Source organism: Cavenderia fasciculata, assembly GCF_000203815.1.
Source record: "Cavenderia fasciculata unplaced genomic scaffold Scf_EU5ZYIE01EUG8B-5, whole genome shotgun sequence".
Lineage (NCBI taxonomy): Eukaryota > Evosea > Eumycetozoa > Acytosteliales > Cavenderiaceae > Cavenderia > Cavenderia fasciculata.
Genome location: NW_004457642.1, coordinates 339,495 through 361,805, shown reverse-complemented (window position 1 = coordinate 361,805; position 22,311 = coordinate 339,495). Strand labels below are relative to the sequence as shown.

The 22,311-nt window shown below is 31.8% G+C and overlaps 6 protein-coding genes across 6 annotated transcripts; 3 read left to right on the top strand and 3 right to left on the bottom strand.

The window, feature by feature from the left end:
- Positions 1 to 411: 411 nt before the first annotated feature.
- On the top strand, positions 412 to 1,037 carry DFA_09598 (uncharacterized protein; the record flags this gene model as incomplete). Its single annotated transcript, XM_004352200.1, has 4 exons — positions 412 to 524; positions 623 to 793; positions 864 to 901; positions 967 to 1,037. The coding sequence occupies 4 exons, from the start codon at positions 412 to 414 to the stop codon at positions 1,035 to 1,037; spliced, it is 393 nt and encodes a 130-aa protein (XP_004352252.1).
- An 85-nt stretch (positions 1,038 to 1,122) lies between these two features.
- Positions 1,123 to 4,009, top strand: DFA_09597 (uncharacterized protein; the record flags this gene model as incomplete). Its single annotated transcript, XM_004352199.1, has 7 exons — positions 1,123 to 1,235; positions 1,318 to 1,389; positions 1,475 to 1,537; positions 1,872 to 1,897; positions 1,997 to 2,104; positions 2,174 to 3,058; positions 3,132 to 4,009. 7 exons carry the CDS (start codon positions 1,123 to 1,125, stop codon positions 4,007 to 4,009), a joined length of 2,145 nt encoding a protein of 714 aa, XP_004352251.1.
- A 65-nt stretch (positions 4,010 to 4,074) lies between these two features.
- DFA_09596 (uncharacterized protein) lies at positions 4,075 to 7,788 on the bottom strand (the record flags this gene model as incomplete). The annotated part of the gene is made up of 5 exons (XM_004352198.1): positions 4,075 to 5,376; positions 5,454 to 5,654; positions 5,954 to 6,122; positions 6,158 to 7,488; positions 7,570 to 7,788. 5 exons carry the CDS (start codon positions 7,786 to 7,788, stop codon positions 4,075 to 4,077), a joined length of 3,222 nt encoding a protein of 1,073 aa, XP_004352250.1.
- A 358-nt stretch (positions 7,789 to 8,146) lies between these two features.
- On the bottom strand, positions 8,147 to 8,895 carry cad2 (putative adhesion molecule; the record flags this gene model as incomplete). The annotated part of the gene is made up of 2 exons (XM_004352197.1): positions 8,147 to 8,715; positions 8,856 to 8,895. 2 exons carry the CDS (start codon positions 8,893 to 8,895, stop codon positions 8,147 to 8,149), a joined length of 609 nt encoding a protein of 202 aa, XP_004352249.1.
- A 460-nt stretch (positions 8,896 to 9,355) lies between these two features.
- Positions 9,356 to 14,075, bottom strand: DFA_09594 (uncharacterized protein; the record flags this gene model as incomplete). The annotated part of the gene is made up of 11 exons (XM_004352196.1): positions 9,356 to 10,305; positions 10,367 to 10,747; positions 11,067 to 11,170; positions 11,263 to 11,661; positions 11,736 to 11,939; positions 11,997 to 12,071; positions 12,148 to 12,546; positions 12,648 to 12,815; positions 12,872 to 12,998; positions 13,112 to 13,155; positions 13,921 to 14,075. The coding sequence occupies 11 exons, from the start codon at positions 14,073 to 14,075 to the stop codon at positions 9,356 to 9,358; spliced, it is 3,006 nt and encodes a 1,001-aa protein (XP_004352248.1).
- A 195-nt stretch (positions 14,076 to 14,270) lies between these two features.
- DFA_09593 (uncharacterized protein) lies at positions 14,271 to 22,149 on the top strand (the record flags this gene model as incomplete). Its single annotated transcript, XM_004352195.1, has 18 exons — positions 14,271 to 14,300; positions 14,806 to 14,847; positions 15,081 to 15,154; positions 15,221 to 15,358; positions 15,434 to 15,502; positions 15,725 to 16,102; positions 16,192 to 16,538; positions 16,627 to 17,010; positions 17,080 to 17,976; positions 18,558 to 18,681; positions 18,775 to 18,945; positions 19,023 to 19,313; positions 19,417 to 19,554; positions 19,643 to 19,840; positions 19,902 to 20,285; positions 20,379 to 20,731; positions 20,808 to 21,191; positions 21,257 to 22,149. 18 exons carry the CDS (start codon positions 14,271 to 14,273, stop codon positions 22,147 to 22,149), a joined length of 5,295 nt encoding a protein of 1,764 aa, XP_004352247.1.
- Positions 22,150 to 22,311: the final 162 nt, after the last annotated feature.

Here is a 22,311-nt window from a genome sequence, read left to right as displayed (position 1 = left end):
TTTATTCTAAAAAAAAGTAAACTAAAATGAATCGAATTCGTTGTCAGGGTTTGACCTATGGATTGGGTTTCAAGCAAGATATTTTTAGATAGAATATCATCTTTTTCGTGCTCCTACTGTTGTTCCGACCCATAAGGAAGATAAGGAGGTTGGTTACCTTCTCACGTTGTTAAAATGTATTTATAGAGATAAGAGAGATAGACAGATGTATAAATTAATATCAATTATAACATTGATTGTATTCTTTTTAGGATTTAATTGTGATCAAAATGTTTATTCACAAGGAGTGATGCCAACTCAAGAAGGTAGGTGTTAGTTTGTTTTAATAATGATAATTATCTTCAGTTTGGTGTTAATCATAGTTTGTTTGACATTATACAGTGGAGTCTGTTCGTTGGTTGATCATACAGTATGGGTGGCCACTCCCAAACTCAACAAGGATTCTGTAATAATGCAACATATGGAACAAATTCTTTGTACATTAAATGTGTTTCCCTTTCAGATGGTGTTCATGTATCAGAAATGTAAGAAAGAAAAGAAAACTCTACTAGTAGTTTATAACGAAGGATCAACTCACTCACTCATCCTCTCTTTTACCTTTATATCTTTTGTGTTTAAACAGACTTGGGAGACCTACAGCTCCATCACCTCAACCAGGTACTCTTCCAAGCATCACGCAATTCTATTTCCCCCAATTAACATTGGTTAGTACTGACGGGGCATTGTTTGTCAAGGATCCCTCAAAAAATGTTCTTGATATGATGGTTGATCTTCCTAAACTAGGACTTGTTATGTAAGTAGTAGTAGTAGTAGAGATCTGATTAATTATTAATAGTTTTTATTTATCTTTTTCCTTTTTAAAGAATTACATCGGATGCATCAATTACAAATATTCCTCAAAGTATGTCCAACGGTGGTCGACCTTCGCTTGTAAGATTAGAACTATTATCATTACCCAAACTAAAGTCGATAACACAACCAGTGTTTGGAAATCATCCTCTGTTGTCCCACATTATTTTATCTGGAAGCTTCAATGAATTAGTAGTTGATGATACTTGGTCTATGCCAGCCCTTCTATATATGCAACTCTCCTTCAATTGTACCAATCCCAATTTGATAAAAATGGATTTACAAAGTAAATCATTCCCAAAGTTGTTTGATTTCTCTACTAGCCCATTTGTTGGTGCTTGTGGAGTCGTCAATGTGAATATAAATGTTCCAACTCTTGGCCAAATGTATGAATCAATTAATTAATTAATTAATAGCGAAATGTAAAACTTTAAGATACTAATAATAATAATTTGTTATTTTCATCAGGTCAATATCTAGTCGTATAACTGGTACCTCATTTTATGTTAATTTCCAAACTCCATATAGCGGCAAATTATTGTAAGTGTTATCATATCATATCTTATATTAAAAATATATCTGGGGTTTAAAATTATTAACTAGTAGTATTAATTTATTCATATAGGACAAATTATGGAAACAATGTGTATAACCCAGATGTAAGCCATTTCCCCAACCTTACAGCATTGTATGTCTCTCTCTCTCTCTTTTAATTAAAATTTTTATTAATCTTTTTTTTTTTTTTTTTTTTTTTTAAAAATTAATTATGGTGATCGTGCCAATCCATGGATTATCCCTCCAAATGTGACAACCTTTTTTATCTCTGGTTCCAATATAACAAGCATTCCATCCTCTGTTTCTTTTCCAAACACCTTGTCCCGTCTTCAGTTAGCGAGCAACCAAATAACAACTATCGATTGGGATAAATTTGCCAATCGAACTTTTTCCATTGAACTCTTTAACAATACAGCCTTGACTGGTTCGGTTCCAGATTCCTTTTGTACAGGCAAATTAATGATTAGAAACACCTTAATTTCTAGTATCCCTGGTATGTTATAATAATAATAATGTTATTATTAATGAATTATTTATTTTATAATTATTAATTATTTTTCATTTAAAGATTGTTTTTACTGTTATTATGCAGATGTTAGTATTATTTCAACAAATTTAACAGTACCACCTGGATTTACATGTAATATTCAATTTGCATCAATGGATTTACCTTTGATTAATGGTTTTGGTATTATAAAAGGTAAGTTGTTACAGTTTTCTGTTATACACTTGAAACATTAATTGATTACTAATCAATTTTATATTTTAGGCACTAATGTTGGTTGGGGTTATACATTGACCGGATCTTACGCTCTTACACCTATCATCCCTAATCAAATTTTAAGTGTAAACATTAAAAATTTGTTGGTTGGTCCAAAAAAACCATATACCCTTCAGTTGAATGGTAATACACCACAATATTCATATCCATTTAATGTGATTGAAGTTGGAATTATTATCAACAAGAATGTTCAACCACTACCACCAATCCAACTATCGTTCAAGGCTGGATTTAATGTGACATTTACACTGTTTAATCCATTTGTTCAACACATTGTCACAGTCGTAGATCAACTAAGCAGTAGCAGTAATATTTCATGTACCATTAAATCAAATTCAACCAATTGGTTGTATTGTGAAACTACTCGTCCTATTCAAACGGGTGTTTACAACATTTCAGTACAAAATGTTTATAATAGTCAATCGACTATGATGACATTTACCGAAACCTATCCACTTGGAACTGCATTTTCGTATGATTCATCTGATCCTCAGACCATCTATATCTATGGTGATTTTGGAGCAAACGGACAACAAAATGCATCGGTTCAACTCAACCAAACCAACTGTAATATTACCTCGATCAATCAAACATCGATTATTTGCAAATTGGATGTATTGCCTCCCAAAGGATTAGCATCCGTTCATATTTCAATAGACTCTTACAACTTTACTCGATTGAATGCTATCCTATTTACCTCTGGTGGTGGCGGCGGAATCAATAGTAGTGATAGTCAAGGATCAGAAGAATCAAATCCATTAAAAGACTGTATCGTTAATACATCAAATTGTTTTGGTCATGGTCAATGTGATGAAAATGGAGTATGTCAATGTGATACTGGTTTCAATCCATTAGATAATTGTTTAACTGAATGTATGTAATCAAATATATATCATTAAAAAATATTTAATTATTTATTAATAATCTTTGTTATTTAATTTTATAGTTAAAAATTCTACCCCAATTATTGATCCAACCAAACCTACAACATCATTTGATATTGATGGAGTTGATTTTAAATTTGAAATAGTTTCAGTACAGGAATTAGATTTGGATGAATCAATTGTTAAAGAATTACCATCTGATATTTGGCAATCTACTATCAACTCGACTTTAGAATTGACAGTAGCACAATACAAACTAAATACAACCAATAGTACGATTGTAGGTCCAGAGACTGAGGTTACTGCCACCATATCATTCTCGTCTCTTTCTAGAACCGTTGATTTTGGATTACGACAGATTGTCATTGATCCAAATGCCATTAAATTGGCAGTCAATATTAGTGGTTGGGATTTCGAATCGAATCTATCCTATCTCAGAGTGGTATTTAGAACAGAGATAAATAACGACCAATCATTTGCTTATGACTGTGAAGATTACAATGTCGATTCGTTATCGTTTGACTCTCTCAATACATCATTACAATACCTTCGAGTGATTAAGGGTGACGCCCAATTCAATGGTCGATTCATTGATTACTCACTCGCCAATGGCCGACCCACCTATTCTAGAGTCCAACTCATATCATTGACACCGAGCAGCAACGATGACGACACCTCGGTGGCAACTATTGGTGTTCTCTTGAGTCAATGCCAAGAGTGTTTACTCGATCCAGACTTTACACCATTGCTCATCAACAAGGACGAGAGTAAAAGTTGTGACAAAAAGGTCAATTGGAGATTGATTGTCGGTGTCGTGGTTGGAGGTACTGCCGCCATTGCTCTTGCCACAGCAACAGGCCTTCAAATTCGACGTAAAAGAATTGAAAGAAGATTCAATGCTAAAATGAAATCTAAATTGGCCAATATGAACAAACAATAAATTGTTATAATCATTTATTTATGTATTTATTTATTTATTTACAACAAGTTGAAATCAAATAAAAATTATTTTTTATTAAATTTTGAACATTCTGTTCTTGCAAAACAAATCTTGCCAGAATGCGATAGACTATTATATAAAAATTCCATCAATTGAAGATCCTTTGGTTCCTCTTGTGAAAGAACCCATTGTAATGCTTCCCTGATGAAGATATCTATATTCCAAAACATTGACGAGTCACTGATAATCCATTTGATGACATGTAATTGGTTAACTGTTGGATGTGATTGTGTGTTTCTGAGTAGACTCCACCTTTGGTTTTCAGAGGCAAAACTTTTAGTAGCATCTATTAGGTATTTAATGCTAATTAGGTCACCTCGAGCCATTGCACTATCCATATTGTTTTGGTTAAATAATTCTGATCTAAAACCATTCTTTCTTAGATACTTTAAAAATCCAACATCAACTTTTAAAAGTGGATGATAGTAAAGTAATGGATCGGTTGTCAAGTAATGAACCATTCTTTCCTTTTCATATTTGTATTCTTCTGGTTCTTCTTTTTTCTTTTGAAATGAAGATCCATTATGAATGACAATAGGTTGACGAGAAATTATAGTTGTTGACTGATGATTGTTATTGTTGTTGTTGTTGTTGCTATTGTTATTGTTATTATTGTTATTGTTGATATAATCGCGACCAAAATATTTAAAACGATTAATCTCCTGGACTTGTGCTCTACTGTCAACAGACTTTGTCGTTTTTTGGTAGTTTGGTTGATACTGAAACGTTGACAATAAATGTGGTACCCTAAATATACCGCTTAGATAGTCGTACACTTGATGGTTACCGATATTGATACTGTCTAGTATCACTTGGGAGATCCATCCTAGGAGATCAGTTGATTGGCGACGATTTAATAGAAACTCTAGTATTGAAATTAAGGTTTGGTTGTTTCGTGGTGTGTTTAATTGAGACATTTCTAAAGCAATGGATTCCAGTTGATCTCCCTCTATAAACTCATCTCCATGTCCACGATACTTGTTATCCAATTGCTTGAGAAATGCAATATCCAAATGCTTGATTGCAGCCACAAACAATGACCTAATGATCATTTTACATTTAATCCTTATAAAAGGTTTGGATGCAATGCATTTAGCATTTTGAATAGGTATGGTCCATTCCAAATTTGTAAAATTTTCTTTGATTACTACTACATCATTTCCATATTCTTTACAATATTTTGAAATGATACCAAGCATAAACTCTAATGGTCTTTGTTGTTGTTGTTGTTGTTTAGAACCTCCTTGATACTCTAAAATATTTCGTAAACCTTTCATTTTCAAATAAGAAAATGGATCAAATCCAATCTAGAAATAGAGAAAGTGGGATCAATTTTAATAAATAAGGAAAAATTTACAAAAGATTATTTCCATTGAATACATACCTTTTTATAAGTTTTAATCTCTGATTCAAAGTGTTTATAGAATAGATCAAACTGTTTATATATAGTATAATGATGACAATTTGCCATCTGGTCTCTTTTCACAACTGAAATCTTTAATTGTGCATGTATACAACGTACATGAGTGAAAATCAATTTTCTAACAAACCTATTAACAACCAATACATGTTTGATTAAATCTATCTTTGAATTAAATAACATTGCCAACAATTTCTATTTGTTGAATCGATATAATTAAATGTTAATTATAATGCAAAAGCCTTAAGAGGGTTGTGAATGAAATGTGTTATATGGGTTGTGTGTGTTCATTGTGATGGTTTTTTTTTTGGAGGGAAGTAAATAAATTCAATCAAAATCAATTATTAATATTAATTATAATAATTATTATCAAACAATACTACTACTACTAATATTGGTAATGTGTGGTACTACGCTTTGACGCCAAGTAGTGAATTTATTATTATTTATTATTTATAATTTACAAATTTTCCTAAGAGTACGATGGAAATTGATAGGTTAGATATTCTATTACTTTGAGATGACCATATTTTGATGCCAAGTCTGAAATCTGTTGCTTGGATTCCCTCCATTTTTCTTTTATTGGTCGTTTGACTTCTAGTTGGTTTGGTTTGAGCTGTGAGAATATGTACTCTATAGTATCCAAGAAAGCACAATTTGAATCTAACCTTAATTCAAATCTTTGACCTGCTATTGCCAATCTCTTTTTATCTTTAATGATAACATCTATGAAATCATTGCATTGATAATAGATTGGGTCGAATAAAGCCTTGTTGGATTCCGATAGACTTTTATATAAAAGTTCCATCAATTGGATATCCTTTGGTCCTTGTTGTGAAAGAAGTACCCATTGTAATGTTTCCTTGATGACTAGATCGAGATTCCAAAACATTGCTGAGTCACTGATAAACCATTTGATGACATGTAATTGGTGGACTGTTGGATGTGATTTGGTGGGTCTGAGTAGACCCCACCGTTTGTTTTCAGAGGCAAAACTTTTAGTAGCATCTATTAGGTATTTAATGCAAACTAAGTCACCTCGAGCCATTGCACTATCCATATTGTTTTGATTAAACAACTCTGATCTAAAACCATTCTTTCTTAGATACTTTAAAAAACCAACATCTACCTTTAAAAGCGGATGATGGTAAAGTAATGGAGTGGCTGTCAAATAATGAACCATTCTTTCCTTTTCATATTTGTATTCTTCTGGTTCTTCTTTTTTCTTTTGGCCGTTATGAATGACAATAGGTTGTCGAGTAATTGTAGTTGTTGATTGATTATTATTATTATTATTATTATTGTTATTGTTTATATTATCACGACCATTGTATCTAAACCGATTAATCTCTTGGACTTGCATTCTATTCTGAAGAGACTTTGTCATTTTTTGGTAACCTGGTTGATACTGAAACGTTGACAATAAATGTGGTATCCTAAATATACCACTTAGAAAGTCGTATATTTGATGGTTACCAAGTTTAATACTGACCAACATCACTTTGGAGATCCATTGATCTTTAGGATCAGTTGATTGACGACGGTTCAACACAAACTCTAGTATTGATATAAAGGTTTGGTTGGCTTGTGGTGTGTTTAATTGAGACATTGCCAAAGCAGTGTCATTCGATAGAGCACTCTCTATAAACTGTTCTTCACTTCCACGATACATGCTATCCAATTGTTTGATAAATGGAATATCCAAATGCTTGATTGCGGTCACAAACAATGCCCGAATGATCATTTTACATTTAATCCTTATCAATGGTATAGATACAATGTATTTAGCATTTTGAATAGGTATCCTCCATTGCGAGGTTGTAAAATATTCACAAATAACTGCCGCACTATAACCATGTTCTTTACAATATTTTGAAATGATACCAATCATAAACTCTAATGGTCTTTGTTGTTGTTGTTGCTGTTTAGTAGTACCTCCTTTATACTCTACAATATATTGTAAACCATTTCTTAAATATGAAAATGGATCAAATCCTATCTATTAATTAGAAAGAAATAGAAAGAGAAATGTTAATAATCAAGTAAAGTCAACAAAACATTATTTCGAACGATATCATACCTTTTTATATGTTTTAATCTCTGATTCAAAGTGTTTAAAGAATAGATCAAATTGTCTGTATCGAGTATACTCATCACAGGTCTTCATCTGATCTCTTTTCACAACTGCAATCTTTAACTGTGCGTGAATACAATGTACATGATTGAAAATCAGTTTACTAACAAACCTATTAACAACCAATACATGTTTGATTAAATCTATCTTTGAATCAAATAACATTTACAACAATTTCTGTATCGATGATAGTACTAAACATAATTAAAATAACTCCTGGAGGAGGGTTGTGCTTGTGAATGAAATATGTTTATTATTGGGGAGCGATTTTGTTTGGAGGGAAGAAAATAAGAAATAAGAATGAAATAAAAATCTGTATCAAATTATTTATAAATCCAACAACAATAATAAATAATAGATATAATATATATTGTAAAACATATAAAGTTGATTTATTAATCAATCACTACAATTAGAATATTTTTGGTTTATTTTTTGTATTTTGTAATTATTATTAATTTTTTTTTTTTTTTGGATTAACAATTTGTGATTTGATCTTCTATGGTTTGATATCATTAATCAATTAAGCAACTGATTTGAGTGTAATGGTGAAACCCCAAATATCATCTTTTACAATATCCATGTTAGTTGGAAATCCTTCAGTTTTCTCAAAGGTAATGTCTTCAGTGGATGGGTTGTACTTAAAGTAGACGGAACCGTTGGCAACGATTTGGTGTGGCCATGGCTTCTCACGAACCGAGATTTGAGAGACGATCAACGAATCAGGAGGGTTGAGTTGTGGGATTTGGACACCAACATAGTCACCACCAGATGGAACGACGGTGTTTTCAAACTGCAATGGTTTGATGGTCAAGTCAAAGTTGTCTTCTGGTTTACCGGCAACAGTGTGTCTGAAACGGATATCAATCGAGAACTTGAAAGCATTGTCAAGGGCTTGAGTAATCGATCCATTTGGGATTTCAACCTCTGGATAACTACCAGTTCCCTTTTCCCAGATCTTGCCACCTGCTGGTTCCCATACTCTAATCTTGGTTTGTGGTCCGATCTTCATTGATCTTTGCATACCTGCTTGATTGTTGTAACGGCCTGGTACACGCATATCAAATTTGTATCCTCCTTGATAGTTGTTTTCTAATCATCCAAAAAAAAAAAAGTAATAGAAAAAAAAAAAAGAAATAAGAAAATATAAAGTTCAGTACATTAATCTCAAATATTTATATAATATATATTTCACAACTATCTATCTATCTTTAAATTTGAGGTATACATACGGAGCCATTTAAAAATTTCATGTTTTCCTGGTTCGGCCATTGTTAAGTAATATTAGTTCTTTTGTTTGTTTTAGACACTGATGATGATTAATAATGAACCAAAATGAGTCCTTTTTATTCATTTGCTTTTCTAAAATATATTTAATTAAAACAAATCAAGTTGTAATCAGGCAACAAGCTAACCTTGGCAAACTTACCACTTTGCTCAAGCGACAATGAAAAGTCAATCAAAATGATCAAATATTGTAAAAAGGGTGAGCCCAAATTACAAAAAGGATCGATTCATTGCGCTATGAAGAATAGCACGGTCAACCCGTTGGGTCATTGATTGAATGGCAGAATGTGTATGAAGTATTATGAAAATGAAAATGACCGATTTACACATGTACTCTAAAAAGAGATTCAAACTGTGTTTGTTTGTTTGTGGGTGGGTTACATGAATGTATAAACACATTTTATTTATTTATTATTCTTTTCAAATTGATATTTGATTTGAAATGTTAATATTGTAATTCTTTTAATTTCATATTTCCACTATCAATTGTATTCTTTTGTTGTTTTTTAGTTTTCCATAAAAAGATACCTCCAATGGCAGCAGCAACGGCTGCTACACCACCAACTACACATCCTACTACAATCTTCCATGTATCGGGTACTTGAGAATTACGACCACAAGAGATGGCATGATTGTCGATAGTCAGTGGAGTGAAATCGGGATCGATCACACATGATGCACATTGAGGTAGATTAATACCGATGAGTGTCGATAGTTGGTCCGGGCTACCCTCGACAGTAGTTTGATTGATGATAATTGTTTTGGAGAATGTTGTTTTGCCATCAGATACTACATAGTCTACAAATCTACTATTAAACTGTACAGAGTCTTTGACGACACGAAGATATTGCAGTGATGACGATAGACTTCCAAATTGGAGTGGTGTGATTTCCATTGGTTGGTCACATCCAATGTCAATCAATTGACTCTGACTATTTAATCTTGTTCTAAAAACAGCCCTCAGTGTACTGACTGATGAAACGTAGGTCCAATTTTCAATATAGACCGTCATCTTGACAGTGTTGGGGTGAAGGTGAAGTGTATGTGATGCAAATTCAACTTGACGTTCTCTTGTCGAATATGAAAGTGTTGCTGTAATGTTAATATTATTATTATTATGTATTTGACGATGACCTCGTCTATGAGATGTTAAAGATGATGAAGAAGAAGAAGAAGCATTATGTTTATATACTACCAATGTATCAGTATCATTATTAATAGTATTGGTTGTAATAGTTGATTCCCAATCACCACTGTTTGTAAATAATTCGTTGATGACCGACTCGTCAATATCCAATTCTTGAATGGCAACCATTTCAAATTGAAATCCAACTCCATCAATATCAAATGATGTTGTTGGTGCTGTTGTATTTGGATTAAATGTTATATTTGCATCTAAATAAATTAAAGTTAATAAAAAAATAATAATATTTAATATTAATTTTGATTTACATACATTTAGTTAAACAATCATCATCAGGATTATAAGATAGATCATCACAAATACAACGACCATTTGGCTCACAGTGACCTCTTTGATAACAATTGTTGACCAAGCATTGTTGTTCAGTTCGATGGGTATGGTTTTTAAAGCAGAGGGCTGCTACGGCGAGGTAATCTATATTGTTTACCTGAATCTTTACATCTGTCAACCCAAGATTGGGTCGCTCTAAAAGTAAACAAACAATTAGCTTCGAAGTGACAGATTCTAATTTACATGGAATAGAATTGTTTAATTGTACTGAAACGTGTGATAATGATGACCCAAAATTGCCAAACAATGATATAATTGAATGATTATCATGATCGTATTGAGCTGATGTTAAATATGGACATGCTAAAAATAAAAATAGATTAGTTAGTATATTTATATTTAAATTAATATTTTAATTTGTACATACTAGAATTGTATGAAATTTCATACACAAGAGAAAGGTATTGATTTGAAATATTAAATTTCAATGATGATGGTAGGGCGACATTTGTTTGACACACCATATTATTTCTGTCTATATTAACGAGAATACAGTTGATGCTGCCATTGTTGTTGTTGAGTGTGACTGTGTGGTTGAGATGGTCATTGATGGTGATTGAAAAGTTAAACAGCACAACACCACCAGCTGTCTTGGAGATGGTATAGTTGTTTACACTTATACCAGCCTCTATCACATCGAGTGTTTTAGTATACTCTGGATAATATTGACTAAATGATATTTGATAATTGGTCTTTTCAGTATATAAATAATTATTCCAAATTATCCTAAATAAGAAAAAAAAGAAAATCAATACAACTTGTCATAGATATATTATATTATATTATGTGTATGTGTGTGTGTGTGTGTATGTACATACTTTAATTTAGTTTGGGGAACTATAGGGAGAGTTTTATATGATTCACTAATAATACCAAATCCCAATAAACTACCTTGAATGATACCGACCCTATTATCAAGTACTAGTAGTGTTGAAACGATTGTAATGTCACAAGAGTAGTTTGGAGGCATAATAATATCGGTTTGAATATGATCAGTATCTTGTAAATAGCAGATTAGACATGATGGTAACTCGGTGATACTAGTATTACGAATATCCAACAACCCAATATTATTACACATGCTATTGGGAATTGTAGTAACAAGATTACTATTATCTGATAAATCCAATCCTAAATTAAACAAACTCGTTGAATCTCCAAATATACCTTGGAATGCTTGCCATTCAATAGTTGTTAAAACATTATTTTTAAAATTCCTAAAATTAAAAGAATAAATAAGTAAATAAATATAAATAAATGTATATCTATCCTTTGATTTATATAAACTTACAAATAATTAAGCATTGATGGAATGATTGGTGTTGATGGGATAGTAGAGAATTGTGAATCTTTGAAACCAAGTTGTTTTAGGGTAGTAAACGACCCACTAGTCCATGGATAAGATATCAATTGAGTTGATAAATAATTTAATGATAACAAACTAGTATACGAACTTGCCGTAAACGCCTCTATATATGAATTTCCTATGATTGCTCTAAAAGAAATATAATTAAAATCAATAAATCAATTAAAAGTAAAACGAACTACATACATATTTTTAATGATTGATGGGTTTTGTGGGACAAGTTTAAATCCACCAGTTCCAGTTCCTGTTGTTATTAAATTACTAAAATAGAAAAGAAGAAAGATATTAATATAAAGTACAAAAGTTGTGATTGAAAATATGTTGAATTGATTCATACACTTGAGATAAAAGTAATAGATCAGATTTGAGAATAACTTGAGGATTACCATTACCAGTCATTGATAATACCAATAGTGATAATTTGGGGAATGAAGATAAACCAAAAGATAGTTTTAACATGTCACTCGCAGTAGGACCGCTGGGGTTAGAGTCAGAGGTGCTATCAACTAGATCTAAATCCAATGTGGTTAGAAATGGTAAAGAGGTGGTCTCGTTGATGACAATTCGATTAATCGGACATCTTTTGATGGATAGACTCAAAATGTCGGTTAAACTATCAAAGAATGGATCGATATGAGTAAGATTTGTACAATTGTCAAAAATGATTGTTTCAAGTCTTAACATTTCATTTGGGAATATAATTGGTATTGAAGTTATTGATGGATCATTTATAATTCTATAGAAAATAAAAAAAAATAAAGAAGAAGAAGAAGAAGAAGAGTTAGTATCTATCTATCTATCTATCTATCTATCGTTACTCGAATGATTGATGCATACGATAAATCAACAAGATAATCCAATTGAACTATTAGATTTAATATATTGATTGATGGGTTGGCTACTTGATTAGCAGCTTTCAATCTAAAGGTCTTTAACATTGCAAATGGGAATTCCGATATGACATCGGGTTGACCCAATGGTTTAAATGTTGTTACATCTAAATTTCTAAGAGATTGATTATTATTAATATATCCTACTATTAATCATATAACAATACATACATATGTTGTATACGTGATGCTTGACCGACAGGCAAACAAGTAAATGATGGTGAACTACAAATATTTGCACCCGTGAAATCAATACCATCTATACCATATTGCTTTGCTATAAATTGAATTGCATTGACTACAATATCAGATTAAACAAGTAAGTAAGAAGGATATTTAACCATGTCGAAAAGAGATAAGATCATCAAAAAAAAAAAAAAGAGGGGGGGGCGAATATCTAGCTTAACTTACGTTCAATGGGGTCAAGAGGGAGGAAAGCTCCCTGGATAGACGAGCTTAAAAATAATAGAACAAAAAGAAAGATGAGAAGTATCATGATGTACTGCTGGTAGAGACTATCTCTTTGTAATTAGAGTGAGAGTGTATCTATCTATCTATCTATCTCTTTCAATTTAAACAACAAACAATAGGAGGGATGTCTTTTTGATTTATCTTTTGATGAGATGAGAGAGGTGCGTGTGTGGTTGTGGTGTGCGCCGGCGGAGGAGTAAAGAAAGGAAATTGTTGTATTTGGTTGTTGGGGGTATTGGCTGTTTTGTTTGGTTTGGTTTGGTTTCAGAGGTCGAATCATCATCATCGATAAGCCCGCCAGCTCTAAATATCCCGTTATGTTATGTTATGAGGGCTCACACCTAACTAAAACAATAGCTATTGGCACTGCTGTTCATTCTAGTTCTAGTTTGATCTGAAAACTCAAGGATCACGGCCGCTTTGTATTGGTTGGAATTTGATTTGATCGAACAAGCTTTTAAAGTCAACCGCCCCCACCCCCTTAAAGGCGGAAATTGCTGTGTCTCTAGTTGGTCGGGTGCTGCCACTCATGTGATCTTTCCTTTTCGAGACATTTTCCAAAACACGCAAAAACTGCTACAGCCCCATAAAAATCAAACAATCCAAAAAGAGAGGGATGAGACTATGCAACGCTAGCTGGCCCTGTAGAGGGGGGGGAGGCAAAAAAGAAAGTAAAAAGGGCTTGGTCTTTACTTTAATTTCTCCCGAAACCGTTATGCTCGTGTGAGTTTACATCGAACCTACTTTACAAGACATGATCATTGATCATCAATCCCTGTTTTGTCAACCCGGCGGTGATAGACATTTCACTGATCGACACAGGAAAGGAATTAATCCTTTTCAAGGCCGATAGAATGTGTTGGATGTTGTCTTGATGTCCTCGTGCACCTACTGCACCATCCATGTTCATTGTATCACCGTCATTGTGCTTTGTTGATTGATTGATTGTGATTGATTGACAAGAAGCATTGTTAGATTTGTTGTTGGTTGTTGATAAAGTAAGTCGATCGATGATGATTGGTGAAATTTAATTGACAATTACAACCAACCGCGCAAATTGTTCGTTTAGGCAAGTTGTTCGTTCTTATTTTGTTCAAACATGTCTGTGTCTTTCTTTGGTAAAAGTAAAGTAGATATCTAATCTATCTATGACTTGCTATTGCTTAACTCCTTTAAGAAAGAAAGAAAAAGAAAAGTAGATTGACATTATTGTTATTGTTATTATTACATGAATCATATTAATACAACCAACAACAACAACCTTACAAAATGGGTCACAAAAGATAATAACCCGAATGCAAAGAGAAGAATAAAAATGTACGTCTGGAAGTTCAAACTGTAGCTTGGTGGATATTATTTTTTGAAAATATCATTATTTTTGTTTTTGTCTCTTCACATTCGATGCTAGCGATTCAAAGTGATTCATTTATTATCATCACGATTCTCATAATGTGGAGGACGATATTAATATTCGGCTACATATCTACCAACCATGGATAAATAAATATCTCAGCAACAATATCTTGTTGTTGTTGGGCGATATCTTATTTTACAAACATAATACAAGATGCTGGGTGCCTCCCTACCACTCAATCCCTCTATTTTGACTCCTCTAATCGATTGAACTATATTAGAATAGGACAGAAGGTAATAATATTAATATGAATATTTGGTATGTGTGATCTAATGATAGATAGATAGAGAACTCTCTATTAGAGATATAGATACATACCATCAGAATCGATGAGAGGAGGAAATGGTGATATTGGGACGGCAGTTGCAACAAAGCACAAGCTACCAAATATCAGTATTATCGTTGCAACAAAGTAATTCCGATGACGATGATGATTATTCATACCTTTACCTTATTTAACCTTGTACGTACAACTACACTACAACAAACTAATAGATTTCTATCTACTATCTTTCAACGATTGATCTATGGAAGTATCAAAAGAAGAGTTTTACAGGCATGAATAAAATGTATGTATACATTTCACACACACATATATATATATATATATATGCTAACTATTATTTTTCGTTTAGAGTATTGAATAACACTGGGACTGCTAAAATCAACGTTGTTCATTCACTTGCAATGATGAATCAAAATATAACATTGGTCAATCTAGGTGCTGGTCAAATGACATTGTCTGCATCTCTACCAGCTTTGGTTAAAACATTGTAAGTATTTTTTTAAAACAATATTCTTAATTCTTTGTTTAAATTAATTAATTAATTAATTATTTTTTATTTTAGACAAATTCATGGACAAGTTACATTGGTAACATCGATGATGGAAACATTCATTGGTTTAAATAATTTATTGTTTTATTCAAATCCCCTCCTAGCTTATCCTTTTGTCACATTTCCATTGTATTTGCATACACTCACTTTTGATAAATGTGGGTTCACCCAAATCCCCTTACTTGCACCAAATCCCAACTTATCACTTTTGTAAGTAATCATTAATTAACTTAAGTTATATCTCTATTCGTAATTCACTTATATAAATATATTTATTTATTTATTTATTTATTTAAATTCTAGACAAATTACAAATAATAATTTGTTAAATGTAAAATGGAATATATTTGAAAATATTACAATGTTATCGATTGATATTTCTAATAATCCTTCTCTTGTTGGTGTTGTTCCAGATTCAATGTGTCAGAATTTCCTTGATATCCGTCAGACTTCTATTAGTGCCATTCCCAATTGTTTCTGGTGTTTTATGAATGGATCATCCACTCTACCAATACGAACTGATCTCACACCACCTACCAATCTAACTTGTGACATTTCTATTGACAATTCCACCGTTATTTTAATCAATGGACTTGCAAATTTAACAGGCCACATGTTAGGATGGGGTCACTACACAAACATGTATTCTCTCGTACCAATCATTCCAAACAAAATATTAACGTATGTCAGTTTAAATATAATATAATAATAATAATAATAATAATCAAATGAATTAACATCCATTTTCATATTTATATCTAAATATATAGTTTTGATTATGGATCAGCACCAGTCGCAGGACCTGTATGGTCACTCAATGTTAATTTTAGTTTTGATCTTTCGAGACAATTATCTTTTCTTGAAGCTGGTATTCAATTTGACAGTTTGACCATTGTAAAGGGTAGTCAGGGAATGACGGTATTTAAATTTGCAATGAGGTTTGTCAATTCCTACCTATCACACAATCTCTACCTTGGCGATACTCCTTGTGCCTTCCAAGATATCGTAGACATGACTGTTGTTTGTAGTAATGTTACACTTTCATCTGGATCATTCAGTGTAACCATGGCAAATGAGTATAACATTGTTTCGTCAAATGGATGGTACTATAATTCAAGTATGTTTTGAATTAAAAGTATTGTTAATCATGAAATAATTAATATTAATTATATAATATATTCATATATTTATTTTTATTTTTATAGGTTACCCATACATTTCAGCTGCAGGATTTGATAAGAATGAAACAAAGGTTCTATCAATTTATGGAGAGTTTGGTCAATATTTTCATAGACTAGCAATCCTGTTAAATGATACTATCGATTGTTCAATCTTTGAATATAACTCAACTTTTATTAATTGTTCATTACCGTCAATACCCAATCCTGGGTTAGCCAACCTAACAATATTAGTTGATAATATGGAATACCATTCATCAAATGTATTGTACTTTCCAGCCGCTAAAAACTCATCCTCTACACCCGATCAGCAATGTCCAAACAATTGTTTCAATAGAGGTAAATGCGCAAATGGAATATGTATTTGTGATGATCCATTATACAACCCTGTTGATAATTGTTTAACAAAATGTATGTGTCAAATATAAAAATAATATAATGATATGTTTATTAATTAATCTTTTATAATTTTTCGTTTAGATACAAATACAACACCAATTATTGATCCAACCAAACCAACAACATCATTTGATATTGATGGTGTTGATTTTCAATTTGAAATGGTTTCAATTCAAGAGTTGGATATTGATGACACAATAATCAATGAATTAATTACAAATAATTGGAATTCAACTATTAATAGTAATGATAATAATAATAGTAATACAACCAACTCAACTAATACTACTATTACTGATGTATCAGCATTCTACCAATTAAATACAACCAATAATGAACAATTCAGCAAAAGTAATATTACAGCATCGATATCATTTTCATCCAAGTCAAGAGTAGTTGAATTTGGAACACAATCACTCAACATTCCACCAAGTTCAATTAAATTGACAGTATCAATCAACAATTGGAATTACAGTTCATCACTGTCAACACTCAGAATTGTATTTAGAACGATATTGAATAATCAACAATTTGCAACACTTGATTGTGGTGAAACACAAGAGATTGATTCACTTCAATTTGACAGTCTATCATCATCATTGCAATACCTGCGAGTTGTCAAAGATAACGTTCAATTCAATGGTAGATTTATTGATTATGTATTGTCAGATGGTAGAGAGTCATTCTCTCAAACAACAGTGATCAATCAAACATCTATCTCCACGAATACAACATCAACACTGATTGGAGTGTCAATGCCACAATGTCGATCATGTCTCCTTGATCCAGACTTTACACCATTAATCATTGACAAGGGTACCTCAGATGATTGTAGTAACAGTGAAAATGGAACAAGTGATAGATGGAGAATCATTGTTGGTTCGGTTGTTGGCGGTATTGCATTGGTTGCCGTTGCTGTTGGTGCCACTCTCATGATACTAAAGAAAAAAAAGATGTCAAGAGAATCTTTGGTGCTAGGTAAACGTCTACAACAATTTAATAATTAATTCATAAAGTATTATTAATTATTTATTATTTATTTATTTATTAATCATAAAATAAATGAATAATGATCATCATTCTTCACACAACCATCTTTGTTTCAAGATTTTGAAAATAATTTAATTTTAATATCTCTTTATTTTTTCTTTCAAAGATCATCATCGTCGTTGTAAATGTGTGGCCTGCCCCATTAAGTTATTCGTTAATAATATCTATTATTAATCAACCAACCACAATTTGGCGATGGGTACTCGTATCAACCAACGACAACCAATGGTCAACGATGAGGAGGAAAGATGTTAGGGCTATCTCCTCCTTTACTTCTTCGATCAAAGAAATGAACATAAATAATACAAGTATCTGTAGTATTCTTGCTTTTCTGCTGCTGCTGTTACTGTCTAGTGGTTACTACACTGTTGTAGATGCTGCTCTACCCACTGTGTTTCCTCCTCTTATTGCTCAAGATGGTATGTAGTATAGTATAGTTTAGAGTACACTCTCAAAGCTAGACTTTGTCTAACAACTCATTTATTCAATGACTCAATCTATATATATAGTTGAAGCAGCTCAATTTATATTACAACAATATGGTGTGGCTGGTATACAAATACAATGGTTATGTAATTACACTTCTATGATTGGGTGTACTTCAGCAGGCGAGTATTCCTATATTGCAAGATTGTATGTACCAACATGTTGATTGATTATTATCTGATAATTAATTGTAAACTAATCAGCATATATCTTCTTTCTTTTATGTAATATACTATATAGTAACTTGACAGTTGATGCATTTGAGAATATTGGTATGCCAAATGCTAGTTTAGAGACATTGGAATTCTATAGAATCGATTATCTGTTTATTATTGGTGCTGGTCAAGTCGCTGATCCATCTATCAACATCTTGACTAAACTTGCTAAAACATTTAACCCTAGATCGATTAGGTATGTGTCTTGCCTGCCCTGACAGTGACTATGTATTTATTTGTATTAATCTTTCTTTTTATATTATTTATTTGTAGAATACATAATGATCCATCTGTGGATGTAATACCGTTAATATTTACTACTAGTACTCGTGCATCCGTTTTTGGATTGAGTGGGTGTCCCATTACATTGATTCAAGGTACATTCTTTAATCAGTCTAGATTATCGACTATTTACATTAAAAAGTCTCAATTGGATTTTCTCCAACTCGATCCTACACTTCGTCTAGCATCACTTGCCGAGTTTGATATAGACATCTTATCGACCAGTCCGGTTGGCGCAACATACCTGTTTACAGATTCATCATTTCCAAATTTGAATAAATTGTATGTATCCCCCAACAAATCATATCAAATCAACAGATAACATTAAAACAATATAATTATATAATTGGGGTACTAATGTACTAATGTACACACACCTTTTTAGATCAATTAATAATACTGGTGATGGAGATATACAAATAATTCATTCGTGTACAAAGACAAATCAAAATATTACCATGATTAATTTATTGACCGGTACTCTATCATTTAATACTTCTCAGGAATTATCTATTACTTCATTGTAAGTCTCTCTCGATAGATAATGAAATCATACATACAAACTATTTAAATAATTAATTAAAGAATTATTATTTTTTTTTGTTTCAAAGGTTTTTTGAAGGAATAGTATCAATGGTTCAAACTTATGATAAATTCACTGAATTGTCTAATTTGGTGTATAGATCAAACCCTTTCTTGACTATGTACCCATTTACTCAATTTCCTCCTAAATTGTCTAATCTCTACTTTGAAAAATGTGCATTTACTCAAATACCATCAGTCGCACCAGGTTTAAAATTACGATCTTTGTAAGTTGTAACGAACCTGATTCTTTTTGAACCACACACTTACTTTTATTTAATTATTTAGACATTTTATAAATAATAGTTTACAAACTATAGATTGGAGCCCATTTGTAAATGCTTCACCTCTTTATATCAGTGTATATGGCAATCCTTCTCTTACTGGTACTATTCCAGATACAATGTGTCATAATATGTTTGATATCCGTCAAACTTCTATTAGTGTCATTGCTGATTGTTTTTGGTGTTATATCAATGGATCAATGGACCAACCTATCAAAACTGATCTATCACCACCATCACCTCTACCTACCTGTGATGTTGTCATTGACCCTCCAAGTCCTATTGTTTTAACACAAGGTTCAGGATTAATTAAAGGTCAACTCATAGGATGGGGTAACTACAAAGACCTTTGTTTACTTTTACCAGGTATTCCAAACAAAGAGTTAAGGTATGTAAATATAAAATACAAAATCTATTTAAATCACAAAATAATGATTAAATTATTAATACTTTTTGTTTTGTTTTTTTTATTTAAATTTAGCTTTACATATCCAAGAAGTTTATTAGGTCCACCATATACTTTAAATGTTAGTTTTAGTGAAGAACATTATCAAGAAATATTATTTATTGAAGCTGGTATTGCAATTGGTAGTTGGAATATTATTAAAAATGTACCAGGTGGAGCACCTCTTGTATTTACGTTTGGAATGTTGTTTATGAATACCTATCTCCCACACAATGCAACTATTGTAGGTGGCTTATTTAGCAAAGTTGAACTTGTCAATACAACCTTTATTTGTAGTCTAAGTGGTCCCATTTCATCTGGACGTCAAAATGTATCCGTTTTCAACGAGTATATCAGTGCATCCTATACTGGATTGTATTATAATTCAAGTATGTTTAAAATATGTTTAAATATTCATTCATTACTTTAATACTTATATATGTTGACATTTAAATATATATATAGGTTATCCATACATTTCAGCTGCTGGATTTGATAAAAGTGATACAAAGATTTTATCAATTTATGGAGAGTTTGGTTCAACGCTATCTCTTTCATCGGTTCTGTTAAATGATACTATTGAATGTTCAATCTTTGGAATTAATTCAACTTTTATTAACTGTGCTCTGTCGTCGATACCCAACCCTGGATTAGCCAACCTAACAATTACAGTTGATTTTATGGAATATCATTCACCAAATGTATTATATTTCCCATTAACCTCTAAAAACTCGTCAACACCCGATCAACAATGTCCAAACAATTGTTTCAATAGAGGTAAATGCGCAAATGGAATATGTATTTGTGATGATCCATTATACAACCCTGTTGATAATTGTTTAACAAAGTGTATGTAAACAATAATTAAATTAAATAGAAATAATAGTTTATTAATCTTTAATTTATTTAATTAGATACAAATATTACATTTAATCCAAATACAACAGCACCAACAACATCATTTGATATTGATGGTGTTGATTTCCAATTTGAAATGGTTGCTATACAAGAGTTGGATATTGATGACACAATAATCAACGAATTAATTACAATTGATTGGAATTCAACTATTACAAATAGTAGTAATAATAATAATAATAATACAGATGTTTATGCATTCTACCAATTAAATACAACCAATAATGAACAATTCAGTTCAAGTAATATTACAGCATCCATTTCATTTTCATCCAAGCCAAGAGTCGTTGAATTTGGAACACAATCACTCAACATTCCACCAAGCACAGTTAAATTGACAGTATCAATCAACAATTGGAATTACAGTTCATCACTGTCAACACTCAGAATTGTATTTAGAACGATATTGAATAATCAACAATTTGCAACACTTGATTGTGGTGAAACACAAGAGATTGATTCACTTCAATTCGATAGTCTATCATCATCATTGCAATACCTGCGAGTTGTCAAAGATAACGTTCAATTCAATGGTAGATTTATTGATTATGTATTGTCAGATGGAAGAGAGTCATTCTCTCAAACAACAATAATCAATCAAACATCTATCTCCACGAATACAACATCAACACTGATTGGAGTATCAATGCCACAATGTCGATCATGTCTCCTTGATCCAGACTTTACACCATTAATCATTGACAAAAGTACCAATCTATGTAACAGTGAAAATGGAACAAGTGATAGATGGAGAATCATTGTTGGATCGGTTGTTGGTAGTATTGCATTGGTTGCCGTTGCTGTTGGTGCCACTCTCATGATACTAAAGAAAAAGAAATTAAAAAGGGAATCTGTCAACCTAGGTAAACGTCTACAACTATTAAATTAATTTAAATAATAATAATAATTCAATAATTCAACAACAACATAATATTATTCTATTCATCATTTGTTCGAATCAATAAAGTGTTTCAAACAACAACAACAATAATAATGGATACTCCATAAAATTAATATCTGTGTATTTTAAAATTTAAAGCAAATTAATAAT